The 21,153-nt window shown below is 39.2% G+C and overlaps 3 protein-coding genes across 4 annotated transcripts; 2 read left to right on the plus strand and 1 right to left on the minus strand.

The window, feature by feature from the left end:
* Window positions 1-24: 24 nt before the first annotated feature.
* On the minus strand, window positions 25-10,863 carry LOC133529368 (zinc finger protein 664-like). Of its 2 annotated transcripts, none has more exons than XM_061867075.1 (8): window positions 10,318-10,863; window positions 10,037-10,211; window positions 9,144-9,296; window positions 7,367-7,507; window positions 6,471-6,713; window positions 4,589-4,755; window positions 3,842-3,950; window positions 25-234 (listed from the first exon to the last, which is right to left on the minus strand). In XM_061867075.1, the coding sequence occupies exons 2-8, from the start codon at window positions 10,163-10,165 to the stop codon at window positions 25-27; spliced, it is 1,152 nt and encodes a 383-aa protein (XP_061723059.1). In that variant the 5' UTR covers window positions 10,166-10,211; window positions 10,318-10,863. The 2 variants fall into 2 exon arrangements, with proteins under 2 accessions (XP_061723059.1, XP_061723060.1); XM_061867076.1 differs by having other exon boundaries at window positions 10,337-10,357.
* Window positions 834-2,764, plus strand: LOC133529369 (dnaJ homolog subfamily B member 13-like). The gene is made up of 2 exons (XM_061867077.1): window positions 834-1,156; window positions 1,928-2,764. Exons 1-2 carry the CDS (start codon window positions 913-915, stop codon window positions 2,698-2,700), a joined length of 1,017 nt encoding a protein of 338 aa, XP_061723061.1. The 5' UTR covers window positions 834-912; the 3' UTR covers window positions 2,701-2,764.
* Window positions 10,864-11,142: 279 nt separating the features above from the next.
* LOC133529370 (Golgi SNAP receptor complex member 1) lies at window positions 11,143-20,854 on the plus strand. Its single transcript, XM_061867078.1, has 6 exons — window positions 11,143-11,321; window positions 13,449-13,624; window positions 15,783-15,872; window positions 16,123-16,268; window positions 16,634-16,750; window positions 20,675-20,854. The coding sequence occupies exons 1-6, from the start codon at window positions 11,291-11,293 to the stop codon at window positions 20,793-20,795; spliced, it is 681 nt and encodes a 226-aa protein (XP_061723062.1). The 5' UTR covers window positions 11,143-11,290; the 3' UTR covers window positions 20,796-20,854.
* Window positions 20,855-21,153: the final 299 nt, after the last annotated feature.

A 21,153-nucleotide genomic window follows, 5' to 3' on the forward strand; every position in this document is an offset into this window, starting at 1 on the left:
AGTAGTTTTGTCAGACTAAGAATGCTAAAGGATCTGTAGCTTACCAGTATGAACCCTCATGTGCGCATTAAGCTTGGACACCTCGTAGAAGGCCTTGTTGCACACATTGCACACGTGGTTACGGATGCCTCTGTGTTTCTTCATGTGTTGGCAGAGCGTGGAGTGGCGGCGGAAGGTCTTGTTGCATTCGGAGCACTTTAGGGGCTTCTCGCCGGTGTGGAGGCGGAAATGTACCTGAGATAATAAGCTTTTCTTAATAAAAATATGCTACACAAGTTTTTATCGCAGACTGTACTAGTGACTAGTGTATTCTTTAAAGTTTAAACAGGTATATTATAAACTATTTTTTGGGGTTTCTTATTTATCGGTACTTGTTACTATACTTGTATGCATTTTATATTAATATTTAATGACCTTGTTTTATCAAATACGAAGGTCATGCCAAATGTGACAGTACGTGTTAAAGATTTAGTAAAAGCGTGACACGGGGAGAGGGGGCCAAAAAGTCAAAATTTTGTGTGATTTAATAAATAGATGAATCTTTATGATAAGCGACAGTGCGGTACCTTTTGCTTGAGAACGTCACTAATATTTTCCAGTCGCCATTTTGAAATTCAACCGGAAATGGCTTTATCTCAACTTTAATCTATTTCAAATTTATATACAGTTAGTTTGTTATAAAAAAATATTTTTGAGGTTTATTTCTAGTTTTAATTTTTTATCAGAATGCATTTTGCTGTGAAATAAATAAATATTACTAAAAAAAAATTAAAAAAACCTTATTTATAAAGTTGTAAAGCAACTGGCCACTTCCAGACATTTGCTTGACATTTGACATTTACGTGTCATTCAGATCACAACAAGTTTGATATTGACTAACAATTTTATTTTCAATAATTTTAACACATTACAATGGGTTTCGACTACTATGGTATTTTAGGCGTGAAACGATCGTGTTCACAATATGAGATTAAAAAGGCATATCGTCGCTTGGCGTTAAAGTATAACCCGGAAAGGCATGACGGGGATGAAGGCATGAAGCGAATCTTTGCTCTGATCGGGGAGGCTTACGAGGTGCTGGTTGATCATAAGCATAGGGCAGTCTTTGATCAGTATGGTGAAGAAGGTCTGAAACGAGGGGTCCCGGGGCCTACAGGTATTTGGCAGTTGTATTATAGACGTTTAGATCATGATCATATAACATTTCTTGATTATCATAAGGCATGAAGCGACTCTTTGCGCCGATCGGCGAGGCTTACGAGGTGCTGGTTGACTATAAGCATAGGGCAGTCTTTGAGCAGTATGGTGAAGGTCTGAAACAAGGTGTACCCGAGGCTAAAGGTATTTGGCAGTTGTATTATACACATATACTCGTATAGAATAGATCATGAAATCATGATCATATAACATTGCTTGATCGTAAACCTTTATTTGAGCAGTCCAAAAAATTGAAGCAGATAATTATTAACTCCCGATGCAAAAAGAGGGGTGTTAGTATACGTTTGACGCCAATGTCTGTGTGTGGCAACGTAGCTCTTAAACGGAAGGACCAATTTCGATGCGGGTTTTTCCACGTGAAAGCGAGTTTCCTTGCGGTGGTTCCTAGCTATGATTGGTAAAATTCGATGTAGTAGTTTGAAGAGTATCAGCTTTTTCCAAAATGATGTAAGGCAGGTTTTGGCATAATTGCGTAGGGGGTTTTTAAAATTTAAAATTTGGTGGTGTTTTCATCGTTCTGACCAGGTGGTCGTTTAGTTATGAAATGAAATCAAAAAGCGCTGTCGAACCAAGCTAACGCTGCATGGTATTCATTATTAATTATTAATTTCAAATTTCTATGAAAATAAGACGGTTATGACACAGCCTCACTTTGTTCTGTTCAAGTCGTCGCATTTTATAACAGTTAAAATATACTTTAATTTTACAGAATACATACAGCCTTACGCCTACCACGGAGAGCCGCTTAAGACCTTCCATAATTTCTTCGGCACGACCAACCCATACGCCAACTTATTGGACTACTATGAAAACCCACCTCCAATGTTCGAGTCTCCTCTAGGCCGAGGCTATAAAGAAAAGGACGTCACTATTTTCAGACCACTGGCTTTGTCTTTAGAAGAAATTTACAAAGGAGGACTAAAGAAAATGAAAATCCAACGCTTAGTGTTCACTGATGAGACTTGCTCAGAGCTGAAGTTGCGAGAGAAAGTGCTTTCTATCCCTTTCCCACCTGGTATCTATCCTAATACAGAAATACTTTTTAAATCGGAAGGCGACCAAGGACCAACTAGGATTCCAGCAGACGTTATATTCGTAACGGAAGACCGTCCGCATGATACGTACGTACGATGTGGTCTGAGCGACTTACTAATCGTCAAACCAGTAAGTTTAGAAGAAGCTCTTTGCGGTCTCGATATAACCTTAAAAACCTTAGACGATAGAGTGGTCAGAACTAAAATCTCTGACGTCATCACACCGACTTATGAAAAAATAATAGACGATGAAGGTCTTCCAGTACCCGCGTGTCCTAAAAAAGCGAAAGGTAATTTGATAATACGCTTCAAAATCGATTTCCCGATTTATTTAGCGCCAAAATCGAAGAAAAAGTTTGCAGAAGCGTTCAGATCGAATGAGGAAGAAAATAAGAAGTTTGATAAGATACCGTGCGGCGCGCTCGCCTCTTCGGAAGTTTCGATTTAAAATAAGTTTTTTTATATTGTTATAATTACTAATTAATATAAAAAACGAAAGGAAAGTTTCTTTACGCATCTATTTATTATTTCTCAACGTTTCAGATCAGCTCTTCATATGTGTACATTATATTAACACCGAAATTTATTAATTGCTGCAATATTGAGCTCAATCACTAATCAGACACCGAAAATTGGTTCATATTGAGCTCATAAGTTTTTTAGGGTTCCGTACCCACAGGGTAAAACGGGACCCTATTACTAAGACTCCGCTGTCCGTCCGTCCGTCCGTCTGTCACCAGGCTGTATCTCATGAACCGTGATAGCTAGACAGTTGAAATTTTCACAGATGATGTATTTCAGTTGCCGCTATAACAACAAATACTAAAAAGTACGGAGCCCTCGGTGGGCGAGTCCAACTCGCACTTGTCCGGTTTTTTATGATAGAGGAGGCAAACGAGCAGACGGATCAACTGATGGTAAGGGTTAAATATTTGAATGAAATAAATAACCGATATTTGAATGCAATAAATTAATAGTACATTGTGCAACGAGGGGGGTAAGTGAAATTTTGGATGCGGGGGCGACAGCTGCAGGCTGGAGGGAATTAAAGACCCGAGTTTGCAATATTCTTATCCCCGGAGTTACACACAATGTTTTTCATCACACTTACGAAGAAAAAACTAAATTTTAAGCGAAATCATTCTTAACTACGGTGACATACCAAACTTTTGTCCGCCATTTTGTAATTTCTCGACAGGTTAGGCATCGAAGGCACAGACCTATTCGGCATTCAACCACGATTGAAAATTATGTAAAAATATTTATACAGCTGTTAAATTAAATAATTTTAAACATAAACAAAAATATTAAATTAAAAACGTCAGTATTTTAAAAGTAAAACTCGTTTATGCTACTTGGTTTGTATGAAGTGACATAATTTAAGAAAAAAGCTATAACTCCTTAGGGAGTTATAGCTTTTTTTTTCACAATCCATAACTCACGCGGGAACAAAATAGGCCTTTGTCCTTCAGTACACCTGCATTAAATAAGATCTTTTTCGAGCAAGTGTGATGAAAAAATATAAATAGGCATTCCGACGGGATCAGTACGCGCCTCAAATATTTGAGGGTGGCTGTTTTATGACTCACCTTTAAGTCAGTCGGGTTGTAGAAGCTCTTCGAGCACATGGAGCACACGTAGGGCCGCTCGCCGCGGTGCCGCGCCATGTGCGACCGTAGCGCGTAGCCGCTGTAGAACCTACCAAAAGAAAGTCATTTAAAATCAGTATGCATAGATTCCTCATAGCCCACCCATAGACGGAAAAATAGGGGAAGTAATCCGTGTATAAGCCAATTTTGGCATACTTGTAGGTTAAGGTATCTTAAACAAAAATACTAAAATTACTGATGGATGGGGACTGGGGTTGAAGCTAACGGGTAGGGGTGTCCAATGTAAAGGTACCTTTTTTAGATTTGCGTCTTTACCAACATTTTCTCGCAAATTGAGCAAAGTGGGTCTGCCGGTGTCGGTACAGCAGGGTTTTGGTGGGGAAATTGCGTTGTCAGACCGAGTATTCCTGCTATTAATGTTTAGTTTCTTATAGTATCAACCTTTTCTCGCAAACCGAGCACTGGTGTGTCTTCTGTTCGGAATGAGTCTGCCTGTGTCGGTACAGCAGGGTTTGGGTGGGGGAGTAGCGTCGACCGACCGAATATAATTGCTACTTGTGCGTTTAATTTCTTATAGTACCAAACCTTTTCTCACAAACCGAGTACTGGTATGTCTTCTGTTCGAAGTGGGTCTGCCTTTGTCGGTACAGCAAGGTCCAGGTAGGAAAATTGCGTTGTCAGACCTAGCGTATTTGCCATTTGTGTTTAGTTTCTTATAGTACCAACCTTTTCTCACAAACTGAGCACTGGTGTGTCTTCTGTTCAAAGTGGGTCTGCCGGTGTCTGTACAACAGGGTTTTGGTGGGGAAGTTCCGTTGGCAGACCGAGCATGTTGGCTGCTTGGGCGGCCGCTGCTCGTGTGTCCGCATGTGCATTTTCAGCATGCCTGGACCCTGTGAACAAATGACATAGGTTGAAAGATCTGTCTATCAGCAATTTTATGAGCCTTGATGGTCGTGTGGTGGTGATAGTACTGATAATTTTTACTGGTGAGCTGTAACTGGCTTTTTGTATCACATTTATAAATCCTATAGACCAGGGGTTCCCAAAGTGTGCGCCGCGGCGCCCTGGTGCGCCGTAGAAAGTAAAGAGGGGCGCCGTGAGTTCTATCATTATACGAAACCACAAATATTCGCGGGTACCTATTTGAGCGCTCGCATCGGCAAATAATATAGCGTCGTGTCACTCTTTTTCGACCGTGATTTTAAATTTACAAGGGCGCCGTTGCAAAATACTAAACTTGTAACTGCGCCGCATGTTGAAAAAGATTGGGAACCCCTGCTATAGACATATTAACAGCTGTTGGATCTCCGAATAATAATAAATAAATAAATTGTGTTTTTGTACGGGTTGCACCAAGTTTATCCACGGATCCCACAGTCAAACTGTGCAAACAGTTTTGTGGGACGTTGTATTTAATATTAAGTCAGTACCCACTGTATTTTATTGAAATAAAAATAAAATAAAATATTTTTGACTTACGTACTTACGTAAATTGATAATTAGCGGATCTCTCCAGTAAAGGAAAACGTCGTGTCGTGAAGAAACTGGACTAATCCGAACGTACTACTATTAAATAAAGTACGGACTGTCAGCCCCCATACAACGCCGCGAGAATCGTCAATGATCGTCGATGAGAATCGTCAAGGAACCTGTTTCAGAACAGTTTATGCACATGAAGCATGAGGACCTTTCTCTGATGGAAAGCCAAATACTAATTTTATATTTTCAAAACTGCTATTCTACGGTTCAATACTCTCTCTCTCTCTCCTTAGTCTGTTTGTCTCTGTTTCTCTCTGTTATAATCTGCACATACCTTGAAAGACATAGAGGCAGCCTCAGTTAGAGTGAGACCGCATGTGTAGTTTCAACCAGCGTGCGTGTTTGAATTCCTTGTGGCAGATGTTGTCTCTCGCTCTCTCCCCATGTCGGACTGTCTCTCTCTCTCTTACAATCTGTACATACCTTGAAAGACATAGAGGCAGCCTCAGTTAGAGTGAGACCGCATGTGTAGTTTCAACCAGCGTGCGTGTTTGAATTCCTTGTGGCAGATGTTGTCTCTCGCTCTCTCCCCATGTCGGACTGTCTCTCTCTCTCTTACAATCTGTACATACCTTGAAAGTCCTCTCGCAGATGGGGCACATCGGCGGCTTCTTGCAATTAGCCTTGATCCAGTTGAAGTGACTTCGCATGTGTAGTTTCAACCTGCGTGCGTGTTTGAAATGCTCGTGGCACAGTTTCTCTCTCCTCTAAATCTGCCTCTCTTTCTCTCTCTCTCTCTTACAATCTGCACATACCTTGAAAGTCGTCTCGCAGATGGGGCACATCGGTGGCTTCTTGCAATTAGCCTTGATCCAGTTAGAGTGTGATCGCATGTGCAGTTTCAACCAGCGTGCGTGTTTGAACGCCTCTCTCTTACAATCGGCACATACCTTGAAAGTCCTCTCGCAGATGGAGCACATCGGCGGTTTCTTGCAGTTAGCCTTGATCCAGTTAGGGTGTGATCGCATGTGCAATTTCAACCAGCGTGCGTGTTTGAACTGCTTGTGGCACAGTTTCTCTCTCTCTATGTCTGCCTCTCTCTCTCTCTCTTACAATCTGTACATACCTTGAAAGTCCTCTCGCAGATGGGGCACATCGGCGGCTTCTTGCAATTAGCCTTGATCCAGTTAGAGTGAGACCGCATGTGTAGTTTCAACCAGCGTGCGTGTTTGAACTCCTTGTGGCAGAGGTTACACACGTGACGGCCTGGGGCGACTGATGATGTGGCTTGGAAGACTACTAGTTGGAGGTAGTTTTCTTCGTCTGAGTTGAGGCCAGATTCTTCTTTGTTCGGCTGTGATGTGTCAATCTGAGGAGAAAATAATAATAGATAAACTTCTTGTTTACAATTATATTTTTTTATTAAGACAAGCTTTTGGGATATCCTTTTTACAAGCTTTTATTGAACTTGCCTTGTTAGTACGAGTATGTATGTTAATTAGTGTGGGTCAAATCTTGGAAGCTAAATTTGACCCACATCCCGATTTTCGATTGAGCTGAAATCTTGAATACATATGTAAATTGGATGACAATGCAATATTATAATGACTTGGAGCTGGGGCCTTGGGAACTCTGTGATAAAGCAACTAAAACTAATTGTGTTTGGGGTTGTTAGAGTCGTCTTGATTAGCATTAAGTAGTTGTTTATGGAAAGAAAAGTACAGGCAGCGATAAAAGCTTCCACCAAAAATTTATTGTGCTGTTTATAAATGCTTTATCTCTAAGGCTGCAGAGTGGACGAAAGTGCCGCTTGCGTCCACTCTGCGGCCTAAGTACGTAAAAAAAACGACCAAGTACAAATCGTACTCGCCCATATTTGTTGTTATAGCGGCAACATAATTATCACGGTTCATGAGATACAGCCTGGTGACAGACAGACGGACGGACGGACAGCGGAGTCTTAGTAATAGAGTCCCGTTTTACCCTTTGGGTACGGAACCCTAAAAAGAACAAATGAAATACCTGCTTGTTGGGATCAACGAACTCCTGTTTCTCGGGCAGTGGTTCAAACAGTCCCTCCAGCAGCTGCGGCGTGTTGTTTATCGGTAGCTCTATGTACTGGATGTACTGGGCGGCGTCCGGCACCAGGCCCAAGACTTTGTCCTGAAATAATGTGAAGGCATGAAAAATTTCATTCATTTGTGCCTTTTTTTTTAATACTACGGGTGGCAAACAAGCATACGGCCCGCCTGATGGTAAGCAGTCTCTGTAGCCTATTTACGCCTGCAACTCCAGAGGAGTTACATGCGCGTTGCCGACCCTAACACTCCGCACTCTCGTTGAGCTATGGCAACCTTACTCACCGGCAGGAACACAACACTATGAGTAGGGTCTAGTGTTATTTGGCTGCGGTTTTCTGTAAGGTGGAGGTACATCCCCAGTTGGGCTCTGCTCTAGGTCTGGAATGACATCTGCTGTGCTGTGCCCTACCACACAAAGCGAGATGACATTCACATGCCCATACCTCTTTTGGACGTAGTTTAAGGACATTACCAGGGTCCAGCTTTTCTTCTTATCTAAAACTTTCTTGTTCAGTGTTGACAAACTAAGTCGGAGTTAACCTTTTACCTATAAACTGTACTGTATAATTGGTTAACTCTGAATTCGTTGGCTAACCCTGGAACGCGCAAGTGGTCCTAAGCTTTTGATCCTGGATAAAGTGGAATGAAAAAAAGAAAGTAATTTTTTTTTTCCATAATGCACACATACACAGGACAAAAAGATGAAAGAAATAAGATGAAAAGAAAATGATAAGAACAACAAAACAAAAAACAACAGATAAAATTATGTACACATTCATAACTGAAAATTACACACTTGGGTCCAGCAATGTGTGCAGTAGGGAAAAGACTTTGTCTTAGGATATTGTTGCTAGTCGCAAACGAGGCAAATTGCAACGCTATACGAATGATTGGCATCAAAACTCCCCAAGGCCTTGGCAGAATAACAGCGTTACAATTTGCCTTGTTTGCGAATAGGAACAATATGCTGAGACAGGGTCTTTTACCTACTGCACACATTGCTGGTCCCAAGTGTGTAATTTTCGATTTTTAATGTGTACATAATTTTATCTGTTGTTTTTTTTTGTTTTGTTGTTCTTAACTTCTTATCATTATCTTTTTATCTTATTTCTTTCATCTTCTTGTCCTGTGTATGTGTGCTTTACGGAATAAATGTCATTCTTTCTTTATTTCAAAACATTTTTTTGGTAAAAAGAATTAGTTTGTCGACTGTACATTTTTTCAATATCTGTAAATGCCAATCGCCGTTCCTTAAAAAGGTAGGGAAAGGTCTCATAATATTATATTTTATGGACCGTATGATGGGCATTGTGAATATCATCTCGCTTTGTGTGGTAGGACACAACACAGCGGATGTCATTCCAGATCTGGAGCAGAGCCCAACTGGGAAAGTACCTCCACCTTACAGAAAACCGCAACCAAATAACACTAAACCCTACTCATAGTGTTGTGTTCCTGCTGGTGAGTAAGGTTGCCAGTGCCAGAGGTCAACGAGGGTGCGGAGTGTTTTTTTTAATACCACAATGACGGCAAACAAGCATAATGCCCGCCTGATGGTAAGCAGTCACCGTAGCCTATGGACGCCTGTAACTCCAGTGTTACATGCGCTTTGCCGACCCGGTTAGGTTACCATCAGGCGAACCGTATGCTTGTTTTCGGGTAATAGCATGGGATTAGGTAGCTGCCCTCAGTGTCCCATTTAAAATCAGTGTACCAACCTCATTGTTACGCGCCTCCTCAGCGACGTTTTTCGCGTGCTCGCGTAAAGTTACGTCGTTCCGTTCCACGAGCTCCTTGAAGGCGTGGCAGCGGGAGATCTGGTGCACGCACTGAAGGCACAGCTGAGAAGGCAGGCCGTCACCGACGGATACCTATTTAAACAAAGAAATTACCTTTTTCTTTAATTCAAATTGACATACAAAATTAGAATAGTAAGTACGCAAATTCCGCTATATTTATTTGATTGTAGTCCATTTTACTTTTATTTTTTTAACGTTAATGTCTGGCGTGATGCTTTATGAATCACAAAACAAATCCGAGTTTATTTTTTGCATAACTTCCATTTCCCACAAATACATTTTAACGTATTTGCCTGAGAATTATATCAAAAAAACCTGATATTTAGTATAATGTTATTAATATTCGTTCTAGATATATTTAGGGTTGTTGGTTTTCCATATACTAAAATAAAATAAATAAATAATTAAAATAGTTTTACCTTCTAAAAGTTTTAAACAAATTCATTCCCGCCATTCTCGTTATCAACTTATCAGTCCGTTGTGATAAGGATGACAACACGAGATAAGTTATTCAATTAAATATCCGTCTCGGTCCCCCATCTCCCGGAAAATATTTAAGTTATCATACATCGACGTTACACCATCTCACTCGCACTAATTACCACGCTCGCGCCAGACAGTGACAGAAAGATATTTCTCAATCGAATTTGGTGAATGAGCAATGCTGCCACAGTAGTACAAATTGGTTACAGAATTCTAAACAAAGATGACGCGATGCGTGGACTTCTGTCGGTCAACCAACGTTATACACTTTCCCTACGGGTGCGAAAGAGAGCAACACATTCCCAAAATATCACAATTCGTTATCTCACCTGCACTTTAGATATTCCCATCAGCATCGTAGCAGTAAGTTGCTCGAATAAAGGCCTCATGTCTTTCTTGATTTGTAAGCACGCCCGACATATTTTATCAAATTGCAAAGGTTTGTTAGCAGCAGCCATTTTGGCTGGCTATTGCGTTGATTTCGTCCTTGCCACTAAAATTGTACTGAAAAGTAATAGAACGTTATGTATTACGAACTATTAAATGCCAACTCTTAGCTAAAAACTTATACACTATACAAAATAAATAATAAGTTTATCGTAATAATTACACTTTAAAATTGAACACACAGCTCACTATGTATCGCACTACACTGCACAGTGTACTGCTTGCTTGCGAAACAGCTAAGGGGAAATCGACGTCGACGAATCGAAAACAAAGAACACACGGGTGGGTGGGGGAGATAACGAGTGAAAGGGAAAACGATAATTTGGCAATTATGAAAACATATCGCTAGTAATGATACGTTTCCAATGATTTTAACTGACTATTTACTAAATTGAGATCATATACAGTGCCTGTAAAAATATGCCTTTTTCGGAACAAAACGTAATAAAAAAACTTGCTAAAAATTAAACGAAGAAAAGAGATAGACAATGACAAGTTGAATCAGTTCAATACAAGATGGCAGGGGTCAATGGTACATACATTTTTTAACCCTAAAAAGATCGTGGAAATCGGCTGTTTATTAATGTTTTGGTCAGGTTAATAAACTGACGTTAGTTAATTCAGAACCAGTTTGTTTCTTACTTTAAAACGTGAATTAGGTCAGAATATATATCCCCCAGTTAATTTTAAAGTAAAAAGATATTATTATCTCTTTCGCACTAGCGAGATTTTACCCTTTGGTACGAGAGAGATATCACTAGGTATATCGTTAAAAGAAATATACGTACAAAAATTATAAAAATACCCCTTACACGCAAATTTTATTAGAGTTTTTTGATATTGATTTTTAATTTATTGATTGTTTTTTAAATTAAAAGTAGAGTAAAATATAATGAAATAAAATTGACTAATGGAAAAAAAGACAAAATTACGATATATTTCACTTAAGGTAACACTCATTCACGAAACGTCATTTTGCACTTTGTGTCTGTCGTCTGTCAAAAAAATTATATACTAGTACTTTCTTCAGTTATTGCAAATGAGTAAATGTATGTTCTCCTTAAATTGGATTAAAGTAGTGTTTAAGAAAATTATATCAGAGAAAAAGTGATAATTGTGTTATTAAAAAAGGAAAAATGGCTACTCTCGGAGGCTCCTCCTGGGAAGGTAACGTTGTTCTAGTGTAATTTTATTGTTGTAAACAGTAATAAGTTGACATTATCTTATGACGTTGCATGAATCACTTTGGCCATTCGATGAAATTTTACCGGTTCAAATGATTTTATAAGAATATTCAGAACTACTTAGTTGTAATATTTAAGCACCGTATGGTTTATTTATTTATTGTTCTGATTTTAGCAAAGAGTAAACATTGTCACTTGTCAAAGTAATGGCCTTCAAAAAGGTTTCATTCTCTTAGGGCCTGTTTCACAATGTCCAAGTATTGTCCTGATTATGCTACTTGCTACTTATCTAGGGCTGCCATCTCGAATTTCGCCAAACCCGGACAAAGATTTATAAAAACCCGAACATTTGGCGTAAATCGCATTTTTCCCCGGACGAGTCCGAAAATAATATTTTTAAAAAACAAGACCTCTAATTTTACATGTAGTTTTAATGTGCTTCCTTACATGAAAAGTGTCCCCTTTTTGACACCCCCCCCCCCCCCCCGGACGGCCTCCAAACTAGGACAAATCCGGGAAAACCTGGACGGATAACAGCCCTATACTTATCTGACAAATAAAGCCATAGTTAGCGTTTCACAATCTTCAAATAAGCTTGACTGGTAGATAAAGTGCTAAGTTTTGCTGGAAGTTATCCAATACTTTAACATTGATGTAATCTCCTTTCGAGAAGTCTACTTGATAATAGAAAATAAAAAATGTCTTCAAACATTATATACATAAAAACAAGAAACAACAAAGATAAGTGATAACATTTCAACATACTTGCAATGTGTGTCATCATTAAATCCTGTTATCAATGTTGATTTCGAAAATAAGGGTTGACAAAAATAAAATACATACCCTGAATTGAGTTGCTTAACTTCAAACTCAGATAGTTAGTTAGTGCTTCTGGGCATTTCCTGCAAATCAACAAATGCCTATGTTGCGTGAAATCGAGGTAGCGCTACTCTTACCACCCTAGCTTGTGTGCACGGAGTCCCTAGTTATTTGCTCCTGTATACTTCTACCTGTTTGCAGTCTAGGAGAATGTGTTTTGTTGTTTCCTCCAACTGACAGATTATGCGATATTGGTAATAAGAAAAGGTAACAGGCATGGACCTAGAATAGGGTGATATTTCTTAAGAGGGTTGAATGGATTTATGGAGGGAGGAATGGAGGTTGAAGGTAAGCAACACAATTAGATTAGTACATAACTTTGCCTTAACTAGTATTAAATTATAATTCCACTAGTTTATAACTCAAGATATAAAATTGAAGAAATTTAAACCTAAAATAGAATTGCACAAGGTTCAAACTTCTTTGGAATTTGAATTGTGTCATGGGATCCATGGCATACCTATTCAACATTTGGGATTAGAAATAATTTTTAGTATAAATTGTATAAAAAAGATAATGCGAAGAAAAGGGACGGGTGGCGGTTGTCTCGAATTGCCAAAAATGTTTAATGTTTGATATTTTTGCACCCCAGTAACCAAGAACTTTGTAGAAAACTACCTCAGGCTCACATCAATACTTGTTCACGCAAAAACTCGCTAAAACATATTTTCCCAGAAATGAATTCAGACATGAGCTGGTTTTCAAAAAGCCAACATAGCCATGGCAAAAAGCTTTGCCATGGCTATGTTATGATTACATACCAAGCATTACACACTTAAGAGAAGGAACAAAGGATCAATTAAATTCTTCCTTTAACTTGTTGGTTTTTATATCAAGCATTATTATTAATAATCAAAATAAAATATAAAAAATCTATCAGCGTATGGTAAGCACATTTGAGTCGTTCCACAGTAAAGGTACTTTATATGGCGGGTGGCTCTTACGTGGCCACCGCATTAGTACGAGCGTTGTTAATAATAGCGCATACGTCAACCGCCATAAGGTACCGTACCAGGTAACCGTGGAACGTCAAATTTTTCTATGTGGAGCATAATGGAAAAATAAGGCCGCTAACTGGACGCAAACGGCGCGCGTGGCGGCGAGCTGCAAATCTAGGCCATTTATACATTGCGCTCGACCAAATGTATGAACGGCCTTGATTTGCCGCTCACCGCTTGCGTCCGGTTCGCGGCCTAATGGGCAACCATCTAATAACATTCACACTTTTCAGAGCTTCGTAAACAGGCTCGGACACTAGAAAATGACATAGACATGAAACTGGTGGCGTTCAGCAAGCTGGGCATCAGCCCTGTAACCTCAGGTCTCAGCTCCGAGACGGTGCCGCTCATAAACAGCGAGGACATGTTTGATACCATGTCTATGGAGCTACAGCAGTTGTTGAATAAGGTACAGTTATTACATAGACATAGACATTGGTCCAGCAAGCTGGGCATTAGGGTGACCTCAGGTCTTAGCTCAAAGTCGATGCCACTCATAAACAGTGATACCATGTCATGTCTATGGATCTACAGCAGTTGTTGAAGGTACATTTATTATATAAATTGACATAGATATTGGTGGCATTCCGCAAACTGGGCACAGGTTTCTCTCTCTACTAACGACGAATCTGAACTAACGCAGAAGGCGCTGCAACAGTGGCGTAGCATAGGTCACTCGCACCCGGTGCGGATCCCAAATTTGCCGCCCTCTTATTTTTGTCATCCATTATAAAAAAATTGGGCATGGTGTAAAAAGAGTACTTTTATTAGTTTTATTGAATAGAAAAGTGAAATTAACATTTTTTGACATAGAATAGAAGGTAGAATATCACTTAGAAACATTACAGAGAAAACTTAATAGAATAATCTGAATAATGGAGAAATCGCCTACTTCACGAACGCTATTTTACGCACGAGTATCATTCTAAGCTCAACTCCTCAACGACCTCAACTGAACTGAAAGATTAAAATTTAACTTTTCTAGTCTTCCTTTCAGCAAAGTTTTTGATCACACTTTCAATATCGATTGCATCAGTGAGGTCTTGTTCGATCGACAATATAGCTAGATTAGTTAATCTCAGCGTACTCATTGTAGATCGCAAGTAATTTTTGATCAATTTCAGTTTCGAAAAGCTCCTCTCACAACTAGCATTACTTATAGCAGTTGTCAAAAATATTCTGAGCATGATGAAAATGTTAGGCACGGAGATTTCGAGCTTAGATTCGACAATGAACTTCAATAATTCGAGTGGACCTACATTAGCTTTGCCTAATTTATCGAGATCTCCAGTAGCAATGGCGAAACTTCGAAGTCGCCCTCGCTCGAGTTCAAACTCCTCCTTGTCAATGTCGGTAGCATGGTCAAGCTTACATTTTCCAGTAACATCCAGTAGTTTTGCTGGTGTAAGAAATGAAAATTTCTCTGCTAAATTATCGAGCTGCTGAAATCTCGATCGAATCTCAGAAATTACTCTGTCCAAAGAGGAAAACAGGCTTCTTCTCAACTCATTTTCGTAGGTCAAACAAGCATCCGTACTTCCGTCACCGAATGTTTGTTTGGTCAATCTACGTCGACGAGGTTCCATAGATAAACCCAGTTCGATTGCCTCCAAGGTGTAATTCGTGTTGCAACAATGTACGCGTAACGCGTATCTTTGATGTTTTTCTACCAGTATATTTTAGCTCAAAAGGCCGTTTACCAAAATATTATATTAGTATATACTGCCTAGTTTCATACGAGAAGCCGCGAAATCGAAAAATTGGGGCAGCTGCAGCAATTCGCTAATTCGCAAGCTTGTTTTTATATCTTGCTTTTTACTCAAAGTCATGTGAAACGACGGTCTGTCATTGCCGTATTACGGTGAAGTACAAATAATGCGTAAGGAGACATTTATTTAAAATAACATTGAAACGAAATAAGTTTCCTAAATAATAGTTATTGAGAAACCTTGTGCTTGCATCACCCATGCATAGAACCTGCATAGGTACCCGGATTTGGTAACAAAAAAAATGACGAAAAAAACACTGGAAGAAATTAACTTTAATTTTTTTTTTTTTTTAACTGACACCTCCGCAGCGCCGCCCCCGGCAAAGTGCCGCCCGGTGCGGACCGCACCCTCCGCCCCCCCCATGCTACGCCACTGCGCTGCAATCGTTTAAAAAAACATGTTTTTAGATATGCCTATAAGTTTTTTAGTTAGTTTTTAAGTTTTACAGTTAACTTTTGTTTGTCTCTAAGTCAGTTGGAACCATTTATTATCTGTGGGTTTTTAAACGTATTTACCTACCTGTTAGTTGCTGAGTGTAAATAGCCCCAGAATTTTATTCTAGCTTAATAAAAAATAACCTACAGATATATTGTCAGGTGACAATCAAAACTCACTATATAATTGCAAACAAATAATTAAACAAAAATTAAACCTTAATATTTTGTACTAGTACGGTTCACTATGGCTCTTAACTTGTGATAGTAATTAGTGAGTTTTAGTTGTCACCTGGCGATATAGGTTTGGTACTTAATGATTACTGATACTTTTCGCAAGTTAATTTTGTGTTATATATTTCAGCTATCATCAATAAACGACAAAATGGGTGAAATAGCCCCGAATAGCACGGCAACAATGCACACTATCAAGAGGCACAGGGAAATCCTTATGGTAAATATGTTCCTCATTTTAATATTTTTTTAAATTTTGTGTCATTAAATTGCATCTAATATTCTAGCCTTTTGTTATTGTCGGCTGTCCCCTAACAAATATATTGAATCTAATCTTAAGGCAATAATGGTGAAAATCCTATAAAAACTAGGCATATACTTATTACTTTTACAAGTCTGACGAATTGAGAACTTCCTACTTTTTTGAAGTTAGTTACGAAAATGGCCAGTAATAAAAAAAAACTCTCCAGGACTACCAGCAAGAGTTCTCCAAAACCTCAGCGCGAGTGAGCGCGAGGCGAGAACGTGAAGAATTACTGCGAGGCTCGAGTCCGCCTCCCGCCGCCGGCCTCAGCCGCCGCGACCAGTACACCAAGGAGGCCAACCATCTGCACAGGTAGACATTAATAAACACTCTTCACTGCAGCAAGAGTTCTCCGAAACCTCAGCGCAAGTGAGCGCGAGGCGAGAACGTGAAGAATTACTGCGAGGCCCGAGTCCGCCTCCCGCCGCCGGCCTCAGCCGCTGCGACCAGCACACCAAGTAGGCTAACCACTTGGATAGGTATTTATACTTCACAACCTGGGTTATACTCAAACAGAATAAAATTACGGTAAAAAACTTGTTTTCTTAATACTAATTGGAGTCCCACATACTTCCTGGAGCAACGATGGAAAAAACATACCTACATAAATCTCTATCCTAATAAATTCCCGTAGTCAAGTAAAAATTTCAATGTAATCTGCGTCTTTATTGTTCCAGTTCCCACATACTAGTGGACGAGCAGATCAACATAGCGATGGAGGCGCGGGAGCACCTCACCTCGCAGCGGCAGACCTTCAAGAGGATGCAGACCAGGTTCAACGACATCACCAACAGGTATTGGATAATATACAACAAGATACGTTCATCCAGTTAGAGCGGTACAAACTTGCCTAGTGCGGGGACCACCAGTACCCCTAAATGTATTGTATTAAAAGATTAGCCTAATATTACTATAGCCAACTCTTTATTTCATTAACACTTAAGTTTACAAAATGTGTCTTTGTAATTTATGCTTAAATAATAAATAATAATTCAACCTATATACGTCCTACTGCTGGGCTCAGGTCTCCTCTCATGTGCGAGAGGGCTCGGGCTATAGTCCCAACGCTAGCCCAATGCGGATTGGGGACTTCACATACACCTTTGAATTTCTTCGCAGATGTATGCAGGTTTCCTCACGATGTTTTCCTTCACCGAAAAGCTAATGCTAATTTAATTTATGCTTATCGTGCAATAAAGTTTTTTAATGATTTTTTTTTAGTTCTCACATATTAGTGGAAACATATCAACATAGCATGTAGACAAAGCTGGGCACCGTTAATCAAATATTTAACTTCGTTAATCGTTAATCCGCTACAAAAAAAGTTAGCTTCGTTAAACGTTAAAGCGTTACATTTCGGAAGAATTAACGCAAGTTAACGTTAATCTTTAATCCGTTAATATGTGTAAAATTACATTTTTATATCGTTGCGTTAGTGAACTTAAAAGAAAGGTTATGAATAAAACAAAATACTTGTATAATTCAAATGTGTAATTTAATCGTCGGGCATAAGGTGCATATTCCCCTTCATGAACATTAACATGTTGAAGTTCTCGTCTGAAAGCGAGGCTCTTTTTGGTGTCAAAATGTCTTTACCCGTGGAAAATAAACGTTCAACTGCAGCGCTTGAGGGTATAGCAGTATTGTATTTAATAAATAGATTTATGAATATTTGTTCCCCGAGGAATGCAGCATCGTTGAACGAGTCTTTTGATTTCATGTCCAGCCACATTTTAACGAGACTTTGCGCTTTATTCTTGAAAGAGTTGGAGCTCTTTGGTTTTTCTATAGACTGTGTGACAGAATTGAAAAAGTCTTCCTCCTCGTCATCATCGTTGTTACTCACATTGCTCCCTCCGCCACTTAAACTATCTCTGTCCTTCGAGTTTTCCGCTGCTTCTTGCCGTAAGGCATCTTCTACCCTTTTTTCCATGCACTTTCTTACTGCATCCACTCTACTGCTGTCATACGTTTCCAGCCATATCAACCGGAACTTTGGGTGAAATGCCGCGGCAAGTTGGCACTGTTCATCATTCAGGAGTGGTCCAAAGCTTTTCTCTATGCCATTTAATAAGGCATTGGCTAAAGCTGTGCAATTTACTAGGCCCTTAGATTTAATATTTTTTAATTTATAGACAGTTGCTGCAATCGTCGGTAATAGTGATCCGAGATATGCTTGAGCTTCTCCTTGGATACGATCCAGGGCATTCGCGACAGGGGCCATAACCTGTAAATAAGTATTTAATATAAGTATTGATACGATGTGGAAAGAAAATAACTTTACTAAAATGTTATTTTAAACTATGTACATATATAAATTTACCTTTGCGTACTCCTTCATTACAGTCACATCTTGGTCATTGAAAGTTACAATTTTTAGTTGAGTCATAACTCTGTGAAGAGAAGGCCTTTTTGTTTCCAATATAGCGTTGAGAACGACAATAGCATCATAAAGAGAGTTCCACCTCGTCGAATTTGGAAGGACAAGTCGTCTGCTTAATTCAGCGTGAATGATATCTGCTGCTACCGTGCTACGTGATTGCTGATTCCAGAGAGTACGTGCCTTGGCTAAGGCACTTCTGTAGGGAGTTTTGAAAACAGTTATGTGTAGAGCAGCATCTGCATCTTTGCTAGCGACCAAATTGAACGTATGTGCAGCACATCTCATGTGAACTGGCAAAGTATTAAAGTTTTCTAATATCTGTTCATTGATTTCATTGCACTGGAGACGATCAGGAGCATTCAGTATGTTTTCTACTGAAATAAATTCTAAGTCATCATTTTCTTCTGAGTTTGGATTTAAAAGATTGGCAATATCAGGGTCAGACTCAGACTCTAAATCACACGATGGCAACTCTGGAAGTATGTCGATCTCCGAGCCGAATTGCACAAATGCCTTTACAAAGTTACTGCCATTATCCGTAGTAGTCCTAAAATAAAATTAAGCCAGCTTTTTAATGTATGTATGAATGTGGTTTGTGGTCTCACTTGTATACGTGCGAAAATAAAATAACCTAACCAACTTGAAAAGTTGAAAATCCCCCGACATTTACATTTCAAAGTACAATATCTCCTAAATAAAAGGCTAAACCGATTTTGATCAAACCTAGCTAAGAGCATTCTCGATCAAGCCAGCTATCAAACCAAAAAAACTAAATCGAAACCGATTCAGCCGTTTAGGAGCTAGGATGCCACGAAAAATAGTAATAGTAAGTCTATTTTACTGACCTTGTGATTTTTTTATCTATGTGAAATTCATAGTGAATATCTATCATTGCTTGGGCCAGGATGTCGTATGTATGATGACCTTTTAGGCGTATGCACGTTAATACTGCATGCATTCTGGCTCTTGTGATAGGATCTAACCAGTGAACTGTCATGCCCAAATAACTTTTGTTGTGAGCTGACCAACAGTCAGCCGTCGTTGCCACCCAATTAATTTTTCCAAGTAAACTGAAATTAAAATCATAAACAACACGTCACATTTAAAAAAAGCTATAATAATAAATGAAAATTATATACCTACACGCATACCTATTTTATGAACCCCTAATTATTTTAACTTTCAAATAAAATTATACCTACGTAGGTTACGTAAGGCGAAATTTATCTTTTAAAAATAAATAGAAAATAGGTATTTATTTTAGTTACTTACCTAATCAGGTGTTGCTTCAATTCAATGTGTTCGTCAGTAATGCGTCTACCTAAAGTTCTTCTTGAAATTGAATTTTTGCTCGGGTTTAAGGTTTTTATCAACGCACCAAAAGACTTGCTTTCGACTACATGTAAAGGAATCATGTTTGAAACAAATAAATTTACTATACATTTTTCCACTTTGGCTTGGGGCACACCGCTGCCAGTAGCTGCAATCCCGAATGATTCCCCGATGCTCAGCTGTCGTCCCTGTTGTATTCTTCTTTTAACAGGATTAGGATTACTGCTACTTGTGCTATCATCGTCACCGTCAGAATGAGTTCTCCTTTTTGTCTTGCCCCGGCTAGAGCCCGCCTTAACAATCTCTTCAAACTGTACGTACTGTGACTCATGTACCCTTCTTACATGTTGTTTCAAATTATTCAGGCTTGATACATGAACTTTTATTTTGGTGTCTTTCGGCAAGCATCGCTTACACGCAAAAAGTATTTGCTGGCCCGATCTGGATACAAATTCCACATACTCAGTCAAATGTGGCCATGGATTCTCATCAGCATTGCTGGAATTCGATTCCATATCTTCCATGATACGGTTTTAATTACTAAACTGCACAATACACTATTTTTAACTAAATTACACTCGCAAACAAAACACTCGTCACTGTAAGCACCGGCTCTAAGTAATGAAATGATCAAACGAAAAAAAAATTTTCGCAGTTTTCTTACTCGCACGCGCCGGCCAAATATATCTAGTTTTGTTTTTGTTTCACGCGCTGCCACGCGCCGCCCGGCACTTGTCATTTCATACTTGTCTGAACCTGTTTTTCGCGCCGCGCCGCGGTTTCGTGCGGTAAATAGTAGGCATTGGATTAACGATTAACGGACTTCTGCACATTAACGGAAGTTAACGTGTCCGTTAACATTTTTAAAAGTTAACTTAAAAGTTAATCCGTTAATCAAAATGTTAACTTCGTTAATTAACGATTAACGGATTAACGAGTTAATGCCCAGCTATGCATGTAGAGTATTAATTTTGGTTAGAAAAATGTATATGTTTATTTCCAGGTTCCCAATGCTGAACAGCCTGATGTACCGAATAAACGCGCGGAAGCGGCGCGACTCCCTCATAGTGGGCATCGTGGTCGCAATCTGCACATTCTTGATGCTGCTCTACGCGTTCCACTGATTATACTGTTTACGCACAAAATGTTACACACAAATTGAAAGGGGCTACTTACACTTCAATGAGATTTACTCTTTTCTACACCGTTTACACGAAAAATTTTTTATTTTTCTTAAAAAAAAATCCTTCCTTCAAATTTATGATGCAAATGTATAAAGTTTGCTCGTAGAGCATGGCGTTGTTCGGTAGTTGCTAGCAAAGAGAATTTGAAATAGGGGTGGAATGTCAAAGAAAACTTTGTAGCCACAGTAGAGGCCGAAGATGGCAGTAAATTTACTGTTGCTACAAAATTTTCTTTGACAATTCACCTCTATTTCAAATTCTCTTTGCTTTTAGTAATAGATAGCTGGACTTTACAAAT

Source organism: Cydia pomonella, chromosome 20, assembly GCF_033807575.1.
Source record: "Cydia pomonella isolate Wapato2018A chromosome 20, ilCydPomo1, whole genome shotgun sequence".
NCBI lineage: Eukaryota > Metazoa > Arthropoda > Insecta > Lepidoptera > Tortricidae > Cydia > Cydia pomonella.